General features: G+C 45.4%; 1 protein-coding gene across 1 annotated transcript; it reads left to right on the top strand.

Moving 5' to 3' along the window:
* Window positions 1–390: 390 nt before the first annotated feature.
* On the top strand, window positions 391–1,224 carry LOC102940479 (testis-specific serine/threonine-protein kinase 6-like). The gene has a single exon (XM_007069909.3). It carries the CDS (start codon window positions 391–393, stop codon window positions 1,222–1,224), a length of 834 nt encoding a protein of 277 aa, XP_007069971.2.
* Window positions 1,225–21,495: the final 20,271 nt, after the last annotated feature.

Genomic DNA, 21,495 nt, shown 5'->3' with positions numbered 1-21,495 from the left:
CTCCTTCCAGAATGCTCATGACTAAGCTCTTATTATTTCAAGAAGCCTATCCCAAACTCAAGTGGAAGAGACAATAACCTCAGGAAAATTAACATGAGAAGCGTTCCCCCTTGCTTTTGTACATGCTATGCCCAGGATCCCAAAGAGGGGAGGAAGGAAAGGGAGCTAACTTGACACCCTTGGCAACGCACAAAGGGAGTGGCCCATGACACTCCTAGCACATCACAATACCCGGGTGAGCAGGGATGGCCCTGGACCAAGTACCCAGTGGGAACATGGGAGGGGGTGAAAGTCAACAGCTGCCACACACAATGGGTTAAAGCTTTCAATCCCTGGAGGAAACACCAGCCCCAATCAAGCCCATCAGAACCCATCAAGCCACACTGCACCATGTCAAGAACCTCCGGAGGAGACAAACTGCTTAACGAGCTTGGCTACAAGCTAGGCCAGACCCTGGGTGAGGGCAGTTACTCCAAGGTGAGGGTGGCCACCTCAGCCAAGTACAAGGGCCCGCTAGCTATCAAGGTGGTGGATCGGCGCCGGGCACCCCCCGACTTTGTACACAAGTTTCTACCACGGGAGCTCTCCATCTTGCGGGTGATCCGGCACCCCAATATCGTGCGGGTCTTTGAATTCATCGAGGTCTGCAATGGGAAACTCTACATCGTGATGGAAGCAGCGTCCACTGATCTGCTCCAGCTGGTGCAGCGGCTGGGGAAACTACCTTGTGTCCCTGAGGCCCGGGACATCTTTGGACAGATTGTGAGTGCCGTGCGCTACCTTCATGACCGGAACCTGGTGCACCGGGACCTCAAGTGTGAGAACGTCTTGCTCACCTCTGATGGCCGCCGGGCAAAGCTCACTGACTTTGGCTTTGGCAAGGAGGCACATGGCTACCCAGATCTGAGCACCACCTACTGTGGATCAGCTGCCTATGCCTCCCCCGAGGTGCTGCTGGGCATTCCCTACGACGCCAAGAAGTACGACATATGGAGCTTGGGCGTGGTGCTCTATGTAATGGTGACCGGCTGCATGCCCTTTGATGATACCCACATCCACAGCATGCCCCGCCGCCAGAAGAAGGGGGTCCTCTACCCCGATGGTCTTCCCCCTCTGCCTGAGCCCTGCAAAACCCTCATTGCCCAGCTGCTCCAGTTCAGTCCAGCCTCCCGGCCTGGGGTGGGACAGGTGACCAAGAACAGCTGGCTGAAAGGGGATATCTAAAAGGGCAAGGCTCCCGCATATATTCCAGCCCTAGGACATGTGCAGGGACAGCTGGGGCACCAACCCTGTGAAGCTGCATGTTAAACAGATATTGACAATGAGGAGCTGGAAAGGACTAGGGTCATTTACAGGTGCAACAGCCACATGAAGCTGATAGTAAGATTTAAAGTGATGATGTGACCACATGTTGCTAGAAGACGGTTAAAGGCCCAACCACCCTATGAAGCTGCTGCAGGTTGGATTTCAAGGTAGCGGGACCATGCTGAGCTAGTGGCAAGAATGACGAATGGGGCTGTTTAAAGAAGCATTGACCACAGGGAACACTGGCGTACCATCAACTTGCCAGTGGCAGCAGGAAGGAGATGGTCTCCCCAGCAGGCAGGTTTGGACTTCACCACAAAGCCTGAAGGCGGCAGTGTGCGGATGAGACGGTGAGACAAATAGCAGCAAAGATCTTTGTGTCACCTACTCCCTAACGGACAATAATAAACTCTGAAGTTCCCATGTGGCTGACTTTCTGTGCTGCTCCCTGATTCCTTTCTGCCAAAAAGCGTCTTGAGTCTGAGTCACCTGATAGCATTTATAAAAGGGGCCATGGCCAGGGCTTTGTGGGGGCTGGAGGAGACCTTTTTAAGCTCTTTCCCACTGCTCTTCAGCCTGTTTTCAAACACCATTTCCTAGGTTGCTCCTTACCTCACTCATTTGGAGGGAGATTCCCTCCTTTTGGAACCTGGGATCTGAACAGTCTCCAACTTTTGTGATGTTCAAAATCCAGATCTGATTCTAGGGCCAAAACTTTGGATTGGGCTCAATCAGAGCTGCATAAAGCTGGAAAATGATAGCTATTTTGCTAAAAACAGGGACATTTTGTATTTCCAGCTCCAAAAGGAACCTGAGAACTGCACATAAAAAGTTAGCAACTGTTCTTAAACCAGGCCCCAAATCTCTGCTATAGATCTCCATAGCCAAACCCCCACTTGCAAAGAATCTTTCACTTATGGGGGAAAGCGCCTAAAAGACCTTTTAATAAGATCTTTAACGTTTCCCTTATTCAAATGAAGCCTGACTCAAACTTCCACTGAAGTCAATGGAAAGGCTCCCATAGAGACACGTATCAAGCCCACAGTCACATCCTGTTAGACAAACGCTTCTGTTGTTGTTTAAACCAACCAAAATCAATAATAGCAGCTTCACCATCCAGGATCCATCTTTCACTAATCAGTGCACATGGCTTTGCAAGAAGCAAGGTCAATTTTTTTGTTTGTTTGTTTAAGAAACAAATTTTGATTTCAAGCTTCTGAGCTTTATAAAAGTAGCGGGTTAAATAAAACCACCCTTAGCAGTGTACATTTCAATCCAAAAGGGTTGTCCAGAAAATGGTCTCTCTGCTGCATGATGGAAAATGCGTTCCTTGTGAGATGACTGTCTCCTCATCTCAATAAAAATATAACCTCTTGAGTTTCAGCACCGGAGGGCATGGATTTATGGAGTCATTAGTGCCTGTGCACATTTCAGCTTTTTTTTATTCTCAGCAAAGAGTGCCAGGGAACATCTTTTATGGAGATCTCACTGCAGGAGGTAAGTGCCACCAAAGGTGGAAAAGTCCCCGCAAGGCAGTGCATCTGTAAAATTGCAAGGGAGCGGTCTCCATTAGGTGGCTATTCATACTGATCATCTGCAGTGGATGAGAAAACCCCAGCATGGATGCAACCACCTACATAAGGCGGGGATCAATTCTACAGGGACATGCTGTCCATGGGGTATTCTAGTGAATTCTCAGGCGGTTTGAGGTTTGGATAAAGATCCAGAGTGTGGATGCTCATCTGAACTTCCAGAAGCCAACTACCCCCCATCCCATGACACTCTCCTATAATCTGTCCCTAAAGAAAACCACCTCCCCTATGGCTGTCTTCATTGGGGAAGTAGAAAAGGCGGTCCCCTCCAGGGTGTTGAGAGGGCAAATAGCAAGTCTGTCACCACACGTACGCTGCAGCTCCCCTCAGACAGCAGCTCCCCTTTTGTTTTCTCAGTGTTGACTCTAGTTTATCCCCTTTCCCTCTCTCTCTCTTCCCCTCGGTGACCTCCAGGTTTCTCTCCATTTGACTGTCCACTGGGAGTTAAAGTAGGAGGTTTGGATAAACATCCAGAGGACACACTCTACTGCACTCCATAGATGGCCTTATCCTCCAGTGAATCCTTCTGTGCTCCCTGCCTAGCCCCAGTGTGGTCTCAGTTTCCCAGCTCAAGTTCCTAAGGGCATTTGCCTTCTAATGCATCCCCTCATTGTCCTCCAACAAGTCTCTGCTGCCCACTCCCCCATTCCCCCGGTGTTCCCAATTCTTTCCCACTCAGTCGTGAGGTGGGAACCTGGTAGTGTAAGTAGGGTGGAAGCTAGGGAAGGAAGCAAGGCTAATGGCATGGAAGAGAAGTAGAGAGACAGGAAAGCAGGAGGCTGGGTAGGTCTTCAGGGAGCTGTTAGGCAGGAAGAGTGATTGGGTATCTGGCAGGATGGGAGGCACAATACCTGGGGAGGTTGCAGGCAGAGAGGGGCTGGGTTACCCTTTGCTGGGGAGTCCCATCCCTATTGGATGGGATTTCTCAGCACAAGGAAGGTTCCTTAGCATGGTCCGTCTGTGGGCTGGACCATGTGGTAGTGGTAGGAGAAAGGAAGACAGCTGTCCTTCCCATGAAGATCTGCCGTCCTCAAGGATTGGGAGGGAGGAAGGGGTCCCCCTGTGGCAGGTGGGGAGCCAGTCAGCTGCCCTCAGAAGACAATGGGATGGAACGGGAGGCAGGAAGACACTGCCCTTCTCTTCCAAAGATCCCAAAGTTAAGTGGGGAGCATTGGGAGGCCCTGGGAATAGGGAGAGGGGCTGCTGGGGGAGGAAGAAGAAAGGAGAACATCATCTTGGGGTGAGGAGCTGGGACAGCAGGAGGAGTTGCTGTGTTTGGGACCAGAAGGGGATTCCCTGGGTTGAGGAGAGCTGGGTGAGGTATGAGAAGGGCCCACTAGGTGAGGAAGGGGTTACTGATTGCAGGGGCTGTTGGCCTCTCTGGCCACTTTCCCTTGTGCCTCTTCTCCTCTGTGCCAGGCTGCCACAGGCCCCAGCTTAGGTGCTCAGAGAGGGATAGGCACCCGCAGACCTCCTGCCTGCACCCCACATGGTGGCCACTGCTAGCTGCAGCCCAGAATTTCCCTTTTTAAAATAGTTCTGCCTACTGCCAGAGCCCCTTGGACAGGGGGTTCAGAACCCAGCTACAGAGGAATGTGCCAGAGAGTGTAATTTTACCCAGACCACCCCAAGGATCCTGGATGCTGAAAGCATTTAGAGGAAGCAGTGCTGGGAATTTTCCAGAAGGGCCACACCAAGCTGAAGATCAGTGAGCTGATGGAGAGAGAGACAGACATGTTTAAGAGCAATATGTAACACCATGGTCTGAGCAAGCCCATGGGCTCTGATCCCAACACCAAATATACATGCCCAACCCCACCCAGCCACTACACTGTCCTCATTTCACATCCCTCCAGGAAACTCACCTCTTCTCTGAGGCCTACAGGTCAATGTCATTCATTACTTGTCCCATGACATGCACCTCCCTACATTGAGCCTTCATGTGATTTTATTGCTGTAGCCCTCATCCTTCCCAACCCTTGCCTGCTGTTTGATCATCCTCATTCACTTTGCCACATGAAAAAATGTAAACTGAAGTTATCCTAGGCAGAGATTGTGTCTGACCTCTGGGAAGAACCTAGCACTCATTTCAGATGCTATAAAATAGTAACGTACATCGTTCTGTGATATCACAATTATCATGTGTGATGTCACATTGTTCTGTCAATCATGATATTTTAGAAAGGTATTTGATGTGGACACAGTGGCAAAAGGAGGACAGACACATGCATGGAATTAAGTGGCAGGCTGAAAATTTTATTAAATTTTAACACGGGGAGAGGCATTATGCACCCATCTCCCATACTCTCCTGTACCAGGCATTTAATTGGTTTTAGTGCAGAGATTACAGTGCTCCTTACCATACAGCCCGTAATTGGTGCCAGGGTTACAGGGCTGCTTACCATATAAGCCATAATGGAGGATAGGCTCTCCTCAGCCTGCTCCCCAGCACTCAGCTCTCTGAGTCCTCATTTCCCCTTCCCCGCACCCCCACAAGGAGCACAGAGGGTGCAGCAGAATGGGGACCTCAGCCCGCAAAGGCCACAAGGTCTCACCTGTGACATGAGCCCAAAGCCCATCATCAAAATCCCAGCTCTTTTTCCTGTTGGAACTGTTCATTTTACTCTCCTAACCGCACTGGAAACCAGCCGCAAGTTGCAATGAATAACCACCACCAACCCAATGCCTCAGTTAGGTACTAAACGTGTTCCCTACTCAATCCACCGTCACTTGCAGGTTCTGTGAGGAAGGCAAAAAGATCCCCGGTCCTCTGCCTATTAGCCCCGGGAGAAAAAAAAAATCCCTCCAGACCCCCTGAACAGGCAATCGGCGAGACCTGCAGCATCTATCAGGCTGGGTTCCCATTCCTAGTTCAGGTGGGTAGTGTGGGCTGCTGGAGCGGAGCCAAAAGAGGCTCCACATGGCCCCCACACTGAGTTAAATCCTGGGAGCTGGGGAATGCTGGCCAATCAGCACCTCTCCCTCAGCTGGCCAATGGATGCCAGCGACTCCCAGGGGGAGGAGCTACCCATGGGCCTTTGGCAAGTGTCTCCCTCTCTTGCTACTAGGACTGTCCCCCTTTCACAGCCAGCCTCATCCATTTCCCTCACCCATTGATGTGGGTGGACATCATTTCTCTGAGTGGCATCCTCAGCCCGGGTATGGGGGCATTCAGTGCTCACATTTGTACTTAACTGGATTTCCCTTTTTTCTCCTTCAATCTCTCTGACTCAGAGTTCCCATCTATGAAATGAGAATACCTACCTACCTCACTGAGGAGTTTTCAGCATTAGTGACTTTGTAAAGTGATCTGAAGATGAGAAGTGCTAAGTGATAGTATTGCTATTACTTATGACTTATTGTTGAAAGATGCTGAAGATTTCCCACTTAGCGAAACATTTACAGAGTTTGTACTTTCACATTCCATCCCCTTATAACTTACAAGAGGGTTCCAAATTCAGTGGCAGCATCTTGGAAGCTGCTAGCCTTGCTTCAGTTCAATCACCATTTACAGTCATTTGTATACAAGGAAAAATCCTAGCACTTAAAAAGCCTTCATGTTTCAGCACATGAATGGGAGAGCTTTATAAATCCATTCAGTGCCTTCCTATTTGTTGTGATTCATCTCTGAATTCAGTGCTGTCATTAATTACAAAATAACTGTGTTCTCCAGTCCATGCAACAATTTTCCTTGTGTAAGCCTTCTGCCAGGTGATTAAGGCCAGCAAAGAGGGCTGAGTTCAATATATCTAAGGTTCCTCTTGACAAATAACTAAACTGGCTTGAGCCTCAGTGCCCCACCCAGAGGCAAACTAAAAGCACTCTCCCCAGCTGCCCTTAACAGGCAGAATTTCCCCACTCACAAGCACTCAGACTGTGTACAAATAAGGAAATCCTTACTAGTGGAAAGGGAACACAGTCAAACCAAGCACAGAATATATATGCAAATCAGAAGTAAAATATATTCCTCCCTTCAGGAATTTGGCAGTAGTCAGTCTAATTCCCTCCCCACCCTCAGGTGAGAATGTGATAATCCCTTGGCTAAACCACCTCACCCATCCACCAAACCCCTCTCACAGTTTGGATCAGCTCGTAGCAGTAGTTCAAGTGTTTCTTTGTGGGTTTCTCTGCAGTCCCAAGGAAGCTGCTTGCATGGTCATGCCAGGAGGCACTACCACCTAACCCGGCTTAGTGATTGTCCACGTGTTTGTTGACCCACTCAAAGAATTCTAATAGATTGAGGCTGCATGATTTCCCTTTACAATGCCGTGTCGACTCTTCCCCAACACATCATGTTGATTTGTGTGTCTGATAATTCTGTTCTTTACTATAGTTTCAACCAGTTTGCCTGGTACTGAAGTTAGGCTTACTGGCCTGTAATCAGGGCCGTCCTTACGCACATGCAAAGCATGCAAATTTTCTGGTGCCCTGCGCAGCTGCTCCAGCCCCTGCTCCAGCTCTTCCCCAGGCTCCTGCCCCTGCTCTGCCTCAGCCCCGCCCCCACTCCCCTGAAGATTGCAGCCAGGCCTGACCCTGCACTCACGACATGGTAAGTGGAGCAACCCGGCCCCAGCCTGCTCTGCTCCCCTGGCTCCCAGCCGCGGGCCGGTGAATTCCCTCTCCCCGAAAGCCTGGGAGCCAGGGCAGCAGAGCAGCCTGGGGCCCCAGGCCTCTGCGGGTGGGAGTGGGGGGGGCTGCGTGGGGCCCTGCCCCAAACCTCCGTTGGGGGGTGGGTGGGGCTGGCCCCAGGCCTCTGCGGGAGGGGTGGGGGGCTGGCCACTTCCTGCAGGAAGTGGAGTGATCCGGCCCCAGCCTGCTCCACTCCCCTGGCTCCCAGGCTTAGGAGCCCGGGGGGGGGACCGGCCCCAGCACTTGCTGGGAGCCACGGGAGCGGAGCAGGCTGAGGCCGGGTCACTCCACTTCCTGCGGAGGGGCTGCGGAGGGCACCAAAATAGCTAGGGGATGGCCCTGCCTGTAATTGCTGGAGCCTTTTTAAAGATATCCACCAATCATCTGGTACAGCGGCAGATTTAAGAGATAATGCAGGTAAGAGAGATGTGTGTAGACCTTTTGTTGTTTAGAAAATCCTCTTCTCTTATGTTATGCTTTGTTCCTGCTGCTAAACAATGCTTTTGTTTTAGGAAACTGTTTTGGGTCACTGTAATCTACTGGTTACAGACCCTTGAAGGAATGCACCGCAGCTGCGGAATCCACTCCGACCTGCTGAGGAAGCACCGTCAATACACAGGGTCCTGTAGTTTAGGACCAGGTCTAAGTGTGGAAAAATAGTGTGATTCCATCCCAAGGAAGGTAAAAGCATGAGGTCTGACATGAACAGTTCCAAGAGGAAAAGGAGCTGGGATTTTGATGATGGGCATTGGGCTCATGTCATAGGTGAGACCCGCATATCTACACTGCAATCAGAGGTGTGACTGCAGCACAGTTGCAATACTCATGGTAGCCTTAACCTAGCTAGAACGGCTATAAATAGCCATGAAGACGCAGTTGCATGGGCTGTGGGCTTCAGTGCTGGCTTACACCCAAGTATGAACCCAGGGTCCTGGATGGACCTGTACTGCCATGTCTTCACTGCTATTTTTAGCTGCACTAGCTAGATTAAAGTTAGTATGAGTATGCCAGCCCCTGCTGCAATCACACCTACGACTGCAGCACGGACACACCCAGGGAGAGGTCGGAGTGGCAGCTGGCCCTGTAACAGTGACAGTGATTCATTTTTGTTAAGGTGTTGGGTAGGCAGGGCCTCACCTGAGTCCACACAGCTCAGCTATGGTCCTCTGCAATGGCTCTTACAGTGAAGCCCTTCGTCTACTCCATCTCTTGCAGTGGCACCTTCAGTCTGCATGGCCTCTCACAGTAAAGTCCCCACAGGAGGGGAGCCAAGAGCAGTCAGGATCTTTGAGCAGTCTCGGCCATCTTGGAAACGAGCTCTTTGCCACAAAGTAATAACTCTATCCCTACCTCAGAGCATCTTTGGGAGCTCACTGCCCCCAAAATCCAAGCCCATGGTAGTTATGGTGACTCCTCAATGCCACTAGAGGAATTGTGGGTAGGTAGCCTATGCAAATGAAGCTCTCTATGGCATAAATTTTCACCAATAGACGGAGTGGACAGCTCTTTCCATTCTACAACTTCTGGCCATAGGGTTATAAATTACAAACAATTCCTCTGGGTGAGAGGCACACTTCTCCAGAGCTTGTATGTTTTGTTTTTTATCACAATTGAAAATTGATGATGCACAGGCCTTTCAGAAGAGTAGTCATGCAAAAACCAAGGGTGAGGAGAGGGAAAGGGGCCATATCAGGGCACTGGAAAATCTCTCCGTGCTCAAAAAAAAAAAAAAAAAAAAAAGTTGCACACATGAGTACATGTGAAAAGCAAACCTATGCCGCTAGATAGGCTGGGTCAGGACAGACTTCAAAGGGAGAGCTCACAGTGAAGGAAACTTTTCCCGTGGGGCCAGGGTGTGGAGCCCAGTTCCTTTTTTCAGTAACAAAGCAACTTTGACAGGGAATTTTGCCCAATTGCTTTCTTCCTGGTAAAAATGCAGTTTACTCCGGCAGTCAGTGGTCTAGTTTGCTCTTGTAACAAACACTCCCCCACCCCCAAAAAACCCCAAACCCCAATACGGGTGCTGTGTATTCAGTTTAGATTTCCATGCACAGAGCAGAGTAAAAAACCATCCCATTTCCACTCTACTGCAATGGATCATGAGCAGTTTAAGTTCAAAAGAGTCTGTTCAGGCTCTGTAAGACCCATTTGCATTACGTCATCTCTACTCTTTTTAAAAAAAAAAGAAAAAAAAAGAACACAGCTAATAAAATTAAAGGTTCAAAACCCAGAGCTATTCATCTGACCTCAGCAACAAATTCTCCTAAACATTTGCATCTGTTCAGGATATGGGTAGATGGGACACATGACTAATGTTTCAAGAGGATGTTCCCCCTTGAGTAACTTGGGAAAGCAGCTGGGGTTAAAAGGACACGGATACAAATGAGACGCACGAGGCTTGTAATGCTACCCCTCAGTACTCTTTTCTTTCTCCATGCAGTTGGTAATCTCAGAGGGCCACTTGCTCATGATCTCGGAGCAGTGGGTGGAGTCATGAGACCATAAAAATCGTCAGTTACAAATTGGATAATACTGATTTTTAAAATAAACGTCATAAAAGATCCCCATTAAAGACACTGAACTTGATTCTGATCTCACTTAAACTAGTGGGAGAACGGTTGTGAATGAGATCAGAATCAGCCAAAATTCAAGAGAGACTTCGCCAGGCACTCAAAAGACAACAGAATCACTTGCATAATTACTGCTAGAATCTATCACTTACTTGTTGGTCTTTCATACATTCCTACCCATCCTTTTACAATACTCTTGTATTTTTCCCAGGTTGGTTCTCATTTTTATTGTCTGCCATGTTTTGAGCTTTTCTCAAACTGGGCATATTTCCTCTTTAGGAACAGAAAAATAATTCAAACACTTCTCAGAACTGCACAATAAATATATCCAACGGCCACTTACCAGCACCTCTGCAGATCGGTTCCATTGGTCTAAAGGAATCGTGTGATATTATGTCACAGAAGTTTCTTGGCAAAGGGCCCATTGTTCTTTGCAAACCGCTCTCAGACCTGACAAGCTCACTGCCCCAAACACGTCGTATGGATATTCATCTATATAACATGTTAGGTATCTACAGAAAGCTTATAACTTGTCAAAATTCATAATCATTGTGAGGCGCATGTACAGGTAATATTTAAAGAATAATGTATTTATATGGAAAGTACGCCTTATGGACTTGGAGTAAAAGTTAATCACCAGGGGATAATATGTCTCCATGATGGCCCATTCAGTCAGCAGGGAATTGTCACCCCACCTATTAAGCCAGGGATGCAATGCAAGGCTCAATTGTTTCACCTTGCTCAGTCGCAAGACTTTCAGTGGAAGACCATCAGAGACAACTGGAAACAATCAAAACCTCTTGAAGGTAAAAAAGAAAGGAACAAGAGATTGTTACAAGACAAGAGATTCACAAGCTTATCCTTCACATCAGCAATGACCTAAAATGACACAAAAGGCTTTTTCAGTATAACACAAAGGAGAGAGATGTCCTCTAAATCCTTTCCCTGAGACAACATCTTGAGGAGCAAGGTGTTCTAATGAAAAATTGAATCCTGGTTCCTGTGAAGCCAGCCAGTTCTGGAACAGACTGATCTTTGGGGAGAGACCCACTTTACTGGATAGGAAAGGTAACTATGAATAAGTGTAGACCCAGGTTGGTGATTTATGATTTTGTTTCATATTGTAACCAGTTGTTTCCATCACTTTCTCTCACTTGTAGTTAAGTCTTTACCATCTCTTAAATAAACCTACTTATGTTTAAACCTACAAGTGCAGCGTGGCTTACTAGTAAAACTGGGGTGCACTGTACCCTTAGGATGGAATTTCTGTGAGTAGCCAGTGTCAGGGGCTGGATATTATGGGGGAACGATTCAAAGGGATTGTGTTGCACCTATCGTTAACCTGCAAGGTGAAGACAGGACTGGCATAGCCCAAAAGAGAGTACTTGATTGGCTGAAAGGCTGGTGGTGTCCGGGAGCTGACACCCAGCCAGGCACAGGCAAGACTCACTCACACCCGAGGCAGGGGGTAACAAGGTGACTCCCAGTCTTGAGTGCCCTGAGAATCATCACTGTATGTACCCCCAGGTGACAGGAGTTTTGCATTGGGAGAGAAATCCATGCTGGAAAATCCCACAGGATTCACACTGTCCAAGTCAGATCTAGAGCTTTGGCTACACTGGGGTTTTAGCAACTGGGTATATTGCACGCATACAGACCCCTAGCATAGACACAATTTACACAGGTGCCGTGAGATTTGTACCAGTTTAAACTGTATCTACAGTAGGGGTTTGCACTGGTACAGCTACAAACCCAATGTAGACAAGACCTGATTTGGGCCTGATCCTGTGAGGTGCTGAGCACCCAGTGTTTGATGAGGGCACTTACCTCCCTGCCAGATGGTGTCTTATCTTCTACACATAACCTCCCTGCGAATCTAATTCTGAACATACACCAATGTAAAACATGAGTAGCTATATTAGTATCAATGGATTAACACAGGTGTTGGAAGAAGTCTCTTTGTATTATAGTTCTGTCCTTTCTACGGTGTTTGCAACATTTTAGTTTAGCTTCCTCTGCAAAGGAAGGGAATTCTGAAGATCTACCCCATAATTAACATGTTACTTACCTCCTCTTCCAGCTCAGTGAGAAAGAAATGTAAAGACAGGACGGAACATTTATCTGTGCAGCAAGCCCCAATCAGCTCCCTGCAGCTTACTAAATTGTCCTTTAATATCACCTGTTGTTAATGGCCCATCAGTCACTACTATTTGCCACCTATCACCCCAGCTATGCAAACACACCTAGCAGCATTGTCAGTTTTTAAAAAGCCTACATCTGTAAATGAGTTACACTGAATCTCAGCATTTCGGGGGGGAAATAAAGAACAGTGTTCCCCAGGCTTCCTGAAGCAGCTTTGTCAGTAAAGAGAATTCACATAACCATTTCAGAGAGACCATTCCAGACTGTGGTGTAATTTAGCTCCTGCTACTGTGTTGTCTATGAATTCATCTGCACCGGGCATGAAACAGTCTTAATTTCTTTCCAGTCCTGCAAACAAAAGGAAATGGAAATAACGCACTCAATGTTGACATTAAATCTCCCTTCCCAGCTAAATAACATTTGTTTACAAGATTTTAGGTCATTGTTGATTTGAAGGATAAGCTTGAGACTCAGATATTAAAAAGTCCGGGTTGTAAAATCACATTGAAAAATATATTAATGAATTGTGGGAAAACACTGCTGGGTAATCAGGTATCTTGTGGGTTTCTACATCAAATCCAAAGCTGACACTCTCAGGGGATGATGCAGACTGAACAATTTTCCTACAATGAGGTTGGACTGCCAAAACGGCAGCTAATGATATATTTCAATTGTCCTTGGTCAATTCTGTATGGATAGATTGGTATTAGGAGTACCTGGGTGACCCTGCCTTTCCTTGGCAGGCAAAGCTTTTAGCAGGCAATATAACAAATAACCCAGTATACTTAACTCTGCTTGAATGCATTAACCTTTTCATAATTACAGCTTTCAATGTTGGCAGCCTTTTATCCAGTTACCTAGCATCCAGCACTCCACTTTCAAGTCACCTATTGTCTTGAATTGTGCTGCTCCTGGCTTATTTTTTTAAAAAGAATAATAATGTAACCCTTTATCAGGTTAAGAATTTGTACCTGTGGAGAGGTTATAGACAGGCTGAATCTGAATTTGGATATTTCTCCCATTTTATTGACCATTTCAGGCTCATAGACCTAGCTGTCTGATAAAAAGGCAGGGCAAACATTTCCTGCTCCTTAAGCCATCCAACCATGCTCAGAAGCAGAAACACAAGCAATAAATTCTCACAGGAGTCGGAGGAAAGCTGAGGGCCATTTGTGGGCATGATTTTCATCTCAAGCAGGAAGTGTTCCCTGGGAATAATGCTTTTCATTTTCAGACTGCTTTACAAACGTTAATTCTCACAATACCCCCGGGCAGTAACAATTATTCTCCTCAGTTTGCAGAGGGAGAGATTGAGGCAGAGAGACTAATGGACTTACCCCAAGCCGAAAGGATTCAGTGGTACATTACAGCTCAGGACAGTCTTGGCTCCCAGTCCTGTGGTCAGACCACCCCTCTTTCTTGAAACAATAAACTCAAAATTAGACTGTGAGGCAACCTATTATTGGTATAAAACAAAGTAGGAGGCATCTGTACATCAAATACCTCAGAAGAAAGACAGAACCTGGAAGTAAAGGTAGGCTCACCCCATAGTCAGTTCCCAACTCAATCCGATTTAGCTCATGAATCATTAAAGAGAACGTGCTAAAGGGCCGACGACTAGTTCTTATTAGGCTCTCCAGACATGAGAGTGTGTTTCGGGAGTTCCTGCAGATAAGGGTACCACATTTCTCATCTCCTTTGTGTATTCAAACTTACTTTCAAGAAGATGCCCTGTCCACAAAGTAAAACTTACCCAAACTTTTGCACTGAAGAGACAATAATGATATCCTTTGGAGGTAAGCAGACCTTGCTGTTAAGGAAATTGACTACAAGGAACATAAATAACTGATTTTCCCCAAACCTAAACCCATGTGCACAGACAGAGCACAAAGCATTTGGCCCATAAACAAAGTCTTTTCTCATGAATGGGTGGAGACTTCTGCATCCTTCCCTGCCAATCTAAGAGTTGTTCACAGGTGGGAAAGCATCCTCTTCAGTGAGCCAATTGCTACCAACCAGCTTTTGAAAATAATTAAATTAAATTAATCTAAATTAAACTAAATAAAAGAACTTCACCCAGAGGAAGACAGTGCCACAGAAACAAACTGGCGATGGGGCAGTTAGATACCTAAAAGAACAAGAGCCCTAGTTAAAACCTGTGTCTGGCAACTGGATTTTATCGCTGGAGGATCTATTTTCTCCTCCCAAAGTGATGGACACTGTATAAGTGCCTAAACAGAACACACACGTGTGTAACACTATTCCACATTTCTCATAGGATTATAGAAAATGTGGGAGCAAGTACCAGTCCTTTCTCCTCACGCATTACTGTAAACTGCAACGAAAAAAAGTGATTCCTTGGAAGACATTTATCTGTGCTGCTTGTTGTGGATGACCATCTGGACACTATTTATATAGCAGTAACATCTAGAAGGCCCAGTTGAGATTGGGGCCCCCTTCTGTGAGGCACTGTACAAAACCAGAGATTGTCCCTGCCCCAAAAGAGCTAAATAGACAAGACAGACAAAGGCTGTGGGGGAAACCCAGGTGCAAAGAAGTTCACACAATAGGGCAGTGGGAGCGCCCAGCTACCTGGCCAGTACTGTCCTCATATAGAATAGAATAGGAGCAGTGCTTCTTAGAACCAAGGCTTTCAGTGTGTTTCTTTAATACCGTCTACTCCGCCTAATGAGAGCAGGATTAATCGGGAAATCCAATTAACTGAGCTACCTGTCAGCAAATCTATTATAATAGTGTGAAACAAGGCCAGTGTTGCCAGGGATATTCCAGTGTGAACATTAGGACCAACATGGTAGATGATAGATAAGCAAAGTCACTTAGTTGGAAAATAGAAGAGCCCCATTTATAAAGGGCCAGATCCTGCCAGGCGCTGAGTGCCCTCATCTCCTTTTGACTAATTTTAAAGTCCATGGTACCTGAGGGCACTAAGCACCAACAGAAGATCAAGCCCTTTATAAACACATCTGTATTTACCCACAGGGTGACATTTGCTTAATCATCATCTACCCTATTGGTCTGACCGGAACGTCACTGGCAACGAGACCTTGTCATAGCATGTAGCGTAGCATCGCTGACCTTGCCGTATCGAAGGGACATGTTCTCGGCAAGGTGTTGGCTGCGCAATTGCTCTTAAACACGCAGTCAATAACATACCCTCATACTGGCTGTAGCTGACCTGGCTTTAACTTTAGCTAAATAAAATATTTACTTCCCCCTTAGAATGGTTCTAGCAGGAAGACTGGTAAGTGTAGAAGTCAGTGTAACAAGTATGGAGTATTCTGTGCTCTTTTTATCACTGAATATGTTTGCAAACATCCTACCAATATGATGACTACTGCTACGACGACTGCTTTTATTCCTTCCCTAACATATTATTGCATTGACGCAACATGGAAGAATATTGCAGTGAAGAAATACATGAGTAATTGCACTGCCCGTTTTATAAACAATTCTATCAAGCTACAGTCAGCAATCATGCACAGGGATTGAAATCAGCAACAGAAGATGAAACAAGACTCACCAAAAATGGAGCTGGTACCTAGTCAAGATGTACACATTCTTACTATCTGCCATTTCCTGTGAGTAAAAAGAACTTAACTCCTCAGCGGATTCACAACACATCTGACAGCATTTGTATTAATTTCATGCTAAGAGAAAGTATATTTTATCTCAAATATAAATAATTGCTGGTTCCATATTTGTTAAACACACACACACCAAACAATTATTTATTAGAGTGAAATACTTTGAAATGCTTTCATTATTCTATCTGAATATTTTCACCCAATCACAAAAAGATTTTGAATTGTGACTATGTGCTTTGGCAGGCCTATATGAATCCTAACAACTGAATACACCTTGGGAACGCTAAACTGTGTATTCTATGTTACGTAGCCAATTTGCCTGCCTGGAAACAGGAACCATGCTTATTTGCATAGTAACAGACCATTCAAAGAGAGAAGTATTGAAAGAAAAACCCATGGATGTTTTAGGCCTGGTTTAATCAGTAGATGTAAAATGTACATTAGCACCCTTGTAAACACTAACAAGCAAACCAATTAAAAAAAAAATAATCCCAAACAAAACAATATTAGTCAAACATCCATGTTATAAAAGAAGAAACTGAGGTTAAACAATGGAAAGGAACAAATGTTATTAGTGGCCATGGAATCCTATGTTAAAATGAATATATCCTTCATTTCTATATCAAACAAATGAGATAAAAACGGTACATCTATAAGAGAGAGAGAGAGAGACCATGCTTGTCACATGTTGCCAGTGGGAAAGACATTTTGTCCATCTGTGGTGTAAGTTATATTTTCATACTTCGCTGCACAGGGTTGGTGTCCACCTAACAGTATATTGTCACAGAATCTGTCTAGAAGTGAATATCTTTGTGATTTTCCCTTTAATTTCTACCCTCTGCCAAATAAACTGTGCTCTCCGATGATGAGGACTGGACATAGCAATTTACATTAGCGTAGCATAGTGATGTAGCATAGTGAGGTACGTTAACGAGAATGAACTCTGGATTCAAAGGAGAGCGAGGGTCTCACTGAAAATAATCCTCATCCTGGTCTCATTGAAATTAATAGGAGTTTTGCCATTGACTTCAATGGAGCCAGGATTTCACTGAGTCAGGAGTAAGAAGAGCTCTGAACACAGTCAAGGAAAGAAAAGGTTGCAATCATCACCTGTAACCATCTGTAAACAAGCAGGCCGGGGGCAGTGTGGGCAAACGGAGAGCCAACAATAAACCTCAGTTCCCTGCCACAGAATATGCTCTATTTAAGGCAGCATCTGAGTCCTTAGCAGGAAGGCATTGAGACCGACCGCTGTGTTGGTGGGTTCAGAACTCTGAGTCACTTTGCGAGCAGATTACATTGCTAATGGGCTGCCCTGCCCTATTAGCCCTATGAGCACTGCCCTCAGGGCCCCATGTGTTCTGTGCCAAGCTGGGCCTAAATTCCATGGCTGCTGCTCAGCAAACGGGAAATTCTGCATCAACTTCATTTCAGAGACTGGAGTATTTTCATATTTAATTCAATAACATGAATGACACACGATGGCTGGATTACTCATCATACTACCATCAAGTTATTTCAATCGGCCTCTAAATTTTCTGTGTGCCTCAGATTTTTATATTGACAAGACTCAAGTGCACTGCAGAGGCTGGAACAGATCCTTAGCTAGTATGAATCATTGTAGCTCAATTGAAGTAAATTGAGATATACCCTTTTACACCAGCTAAGGATCTAGCACTTAAAGCATGAGAGGTGACTTGGGACTGTCGGACAAGCATGTGAACCAGGTATTTCTATTAAAATAATTAGCGGTGAAATTGTTAGCTATGTTGATACAAGCTGCCATTGTTAAGTTTCAGCGTTAACCCCTACATGAAATGAATGGGGCAGTTCACACAGCAGAGTTGTTGTTTTGGGCTGTCTGCAGACTCAGGCAGACAATGCCTCACTTACACACAGTTCGTGTTTTAATGGTGCAAACACAGGCTAGATATGTTGGGGGGGAGGGTTTAAACATAAATTTAGATTCTGGAGGACATTCCTGTGCCAGGTGGTGGATTCTGTGGCCAATTCCATGACCAAAGAATTGGGGGGTGGGGAAAAAATGGGGCCAGTAGGGGAAGGTAGTTTTTGTAATGTGGACACTTCACTAGTAGTTGGATTGGAGTCAAACCACCAACACACTTTACACGTCACTGAATGGCAATCAAATGGTAACAACTCTTGGTCACTACTAACATGAGCTGAATTTTGAACTCCACAGTGAACATATCTACAGCACATTACCACCAATTCCCTATACCATGTCTTCCATCAAGCCCGGCTTAGTGCGGGGGAGGTTGTTGTTTTGATTTAGTTTGGGTTTTTTTTGTGGTGAATAGCTATTAGCAAATTCTCTGCTACTATACTGCAAAAATTCCTTCCTCTTTTTTATTAAAAACGAAAAACAAAAAAAACCCCAAACCCCTGAGGTGGGCCCTCACTCTTCATTGTTGTGGGGAGAAAGCCACTGTCCAACTCATGTAATATTTACCTCTCTGGCTATTTAAGGAGTAACATATAATGTACAAATGCCAAAAATGGTCCCATTCAATCCTGGCGGGACTGAAGAGTAATAGGTATAATGTATTCTCTCAAGGGTGAAAAAACAAGGAATTCTGCTGTGACTGTTTATTTTTATTCTGTGGCATGAAACATCTGTGTTAAGATGCTGTATTTTAGCAAGTTTTTTCTGTCTATTTCTCATACATTTCCTACAGTTTAGCTTTCCAAGAAACAGAAAGGCTTCCTGCCACAACTGCAAACTGATTGCAAACAGCTACATTGCTTGAATCTAATAAGTGCATTTCCTAATGTGCGAGATTATATTATTTTTCTAAAAAAGTAAAAGAATGGTAAATTCATCCACTATCTGCACAGTAAAGATTGAGGACAGGGTTACTTGGAGCTAGTAGAAAAAGAAATGATTATAAACAAAGAGGAGGGGACCCAGAAAGGTTGCAAGAGCAGGGAACTAGCACATTGTGTCCAAAGAAAGTTCAACAATTTTCCCAGCTCACTGAATTGTGGGAACTCAGCTTTTCCAGGGAATAACTTGCTATCTTTAGCATTTTTATTACACAGTTTGTCACAAGCTGTCTCAGGAGACTATCAACAATTCGTTTCAAACAGAATCTGGCCACGAACACTGCTCCACATGTGATTTAGAACATCTGGACTGAAGGAACAAGCTTTCAAAGCATGCCAGGGCTGTGCTGGCTGTACAGTCTTTTCCTCACTTCTGTCTTCATGTCCATTGTCACGGTCTCCGCATAACGCCAATTCAAAGACTAAAATTATAAAGCTGTTAACTTTTCCCTAATTACATATCTGTGCTAAAGGAATGGGCGCGCGCACACTTTGTTCTTTGGAGAGCGCGCAGTTTTGGGTCACATTCCAGGCATTGCAGAGTTTCAGTGATTTAGACGTCATTTTCCCTATGAAATTCTTGGCCTGGAAGGATGCCAGCATGAAAACCCATGCCAAAGTGTTCACATCACACATCATATCTACAGATCTTAAAAGGAGGTGCCTAATGCTTCCAGCTATATTCCTGCTGCACATGCTGGCAGCACATGGATTTCTCACAGACGCAGGGGGAATGTTTGCAACACCGAATATAGAAGGTGAATTGTGATCTCTTCAAACTGGTTTTCAGGAACGCTGAAAAGGGAGTAGAAGAGGAAGTCACGTTATGATCCCAACCGGAGTCTGTAATGATCTGTTTGGTGTCTGCATAGCAGATTGTAAAATGCATGAGACGGGAGAAATCCTGGCCCCATTGAAGTCAACGAGAGTTCTGCCATTGACTTCAGTAGAACCAGGATTTCATCCCAGGACTGTGTCTTTAATGCCTATGTACACTGCATGCACACGTGAGCCAATATATTTAAAAAAAAAAAAGGTAAATACTGGAATACCAACTTACTTGCAAGTTTGACTTTCCCACAAAATTCCCAAACCTATATTCAAATGTTCGTAACAAAGCCAAGACCATACAATAATGGGTGCATTTATATTCATAATACATTTATACATTTTAGTAGGAGAAGGAAACTATAAACTGCACTTCTTATGGGGCCAATGTCAAGTAATTTTAGGCCCCAAATTTATTTTATTTTATTTATATTTAATGAAAAGAATAGGCTGGTAATTCAGAACTATTTCTCTTTTTCAGTTCAACACAGTTCCTCTTTTTCATTAAACATTTTCATTAAACTTTAAAAGATTTTACATTTCCACTAAGTGGCCATTTGACTTTTTTAAAATTAATTTTTACTAGGGGACCTCATCCCTCCTCCTTCCCTTCCTCTGAGATCTTTGCTTTGCATCCCCACTCATTGCCAACAGTCTTATATTTTCCCATAAAATGCCAGCAGACCTTCTGCGTCAGTGGCCTTTGTTAGCTTATGAATGCAACAGTACAAAAAGTAAAACAAAAGTAAAGCATCCACGAGCAAGCACAGTGTCTTTCTCCTCCGACAGTCTGCACTGAAATCCGAGAACAAAATGGTTGCTGAATTCCTCACCCATGGAGAGGGCTTAGCATTTAAATGGAACTGGACACAAAAAAGCCACATCACTGTCACAGATATTTATGCATCCTCCAAGGATTCACGGTTTTAAATGTCATATTCAGTGAAGGCTTCTTTTCACATACAAAGAAAAAACATCCCAAATGGAATAGTAAGGGAAATCTAGTTGGGCTACAATAACAGAGGACTGGACTTGATGATTCAGGATGTCCCCTCCACCCCTATGTACTTCAGTCTCATAGTTTCTGAACACAGATTACGTGCCTTCCATCTATTAAAAGAAAGATGGTGCTACCACTTTCTTACTGACTGGGCATACATTCCACAAGAATCAAATTCCAATCCTTTCATCTCAGCTGGAGGAGCTACAGTCCCCCTATTTCTGATAAACTACATCTGTGACAGCCACCATCTTGGCCAACACATGAAGGACTGAACCAGGGACCTCCTGAGCTCACACTCCTTCCTCTGCTGCTAAGGTAAGTATAGGGAGAGCCTCTGTTGCAACCCCTGACTCTCCAGGGAGGGGACCACTGCTACTCCCAAGGAATTAGGAGATCCGAGCTGCTGCCATCTGCCTATCTGGGAAGGGAGGAGATCATGATACTGTGGGTGGAGGCAGGGCTTCAGGGGGGCCCTGTGTCATGGTGCAGCTAGGGGCTTGGATTGCCTTAATCCAGCCCTGGCTACACATATTGAGAGGCACTGTTGAGTTCCAGTTCACACAGGGATTCACAGCCTCACTGAAGTTGGTAAAAGAAAAACCTGCAAGGCAAAGCAGTGAAACTCACTGACTCTCAGGGGCCGATACTCTCCTGTGGCTGAGTACTGCTCCAATGACTTGATTCCGAGTGCCGTGCTAACCCCAGTTATGAGCTAGGGCAGCCATGGAGTTGATCTAATGGACTTCAGTGGCATATAGTCCCAATTAATCTGCTAAAATGGCTTAAAGTGGCATAAAGACATCAGATCGTACTTACGGAGCACCTGACCCTATGTGTTTTGCCACCCAACTGTGCTTGTGGATTTACGACAAAGAAAGGACTCATAAATGGCACCTTTAGAATGAGCAGGAGTGTTCTGACATGGAGGAATACATTTCCCCCCCCCCCCCCCTTAGGACATTTATTCCCTAACG

This window comes from Chelonia mydas, chromosome 11 (assembly GCF_015237465.2).
Source record: "Chelonia mydas isolate rCheMyd1 chromosome 11, rCheMyd1.pri.v2, whole genome shotgun sequence".
Classification (NCBI taxonomy): Eukaryota; Metazoa; Chordata; order Testudines; family Cheloniidae; genus Chelonia; species Chelonia mydas.
The sequence above is the reverse complement of the archived record's forward strand: the minus strand, read 5'-3'. Positions and strand labels throughout refer to the sequence as shown.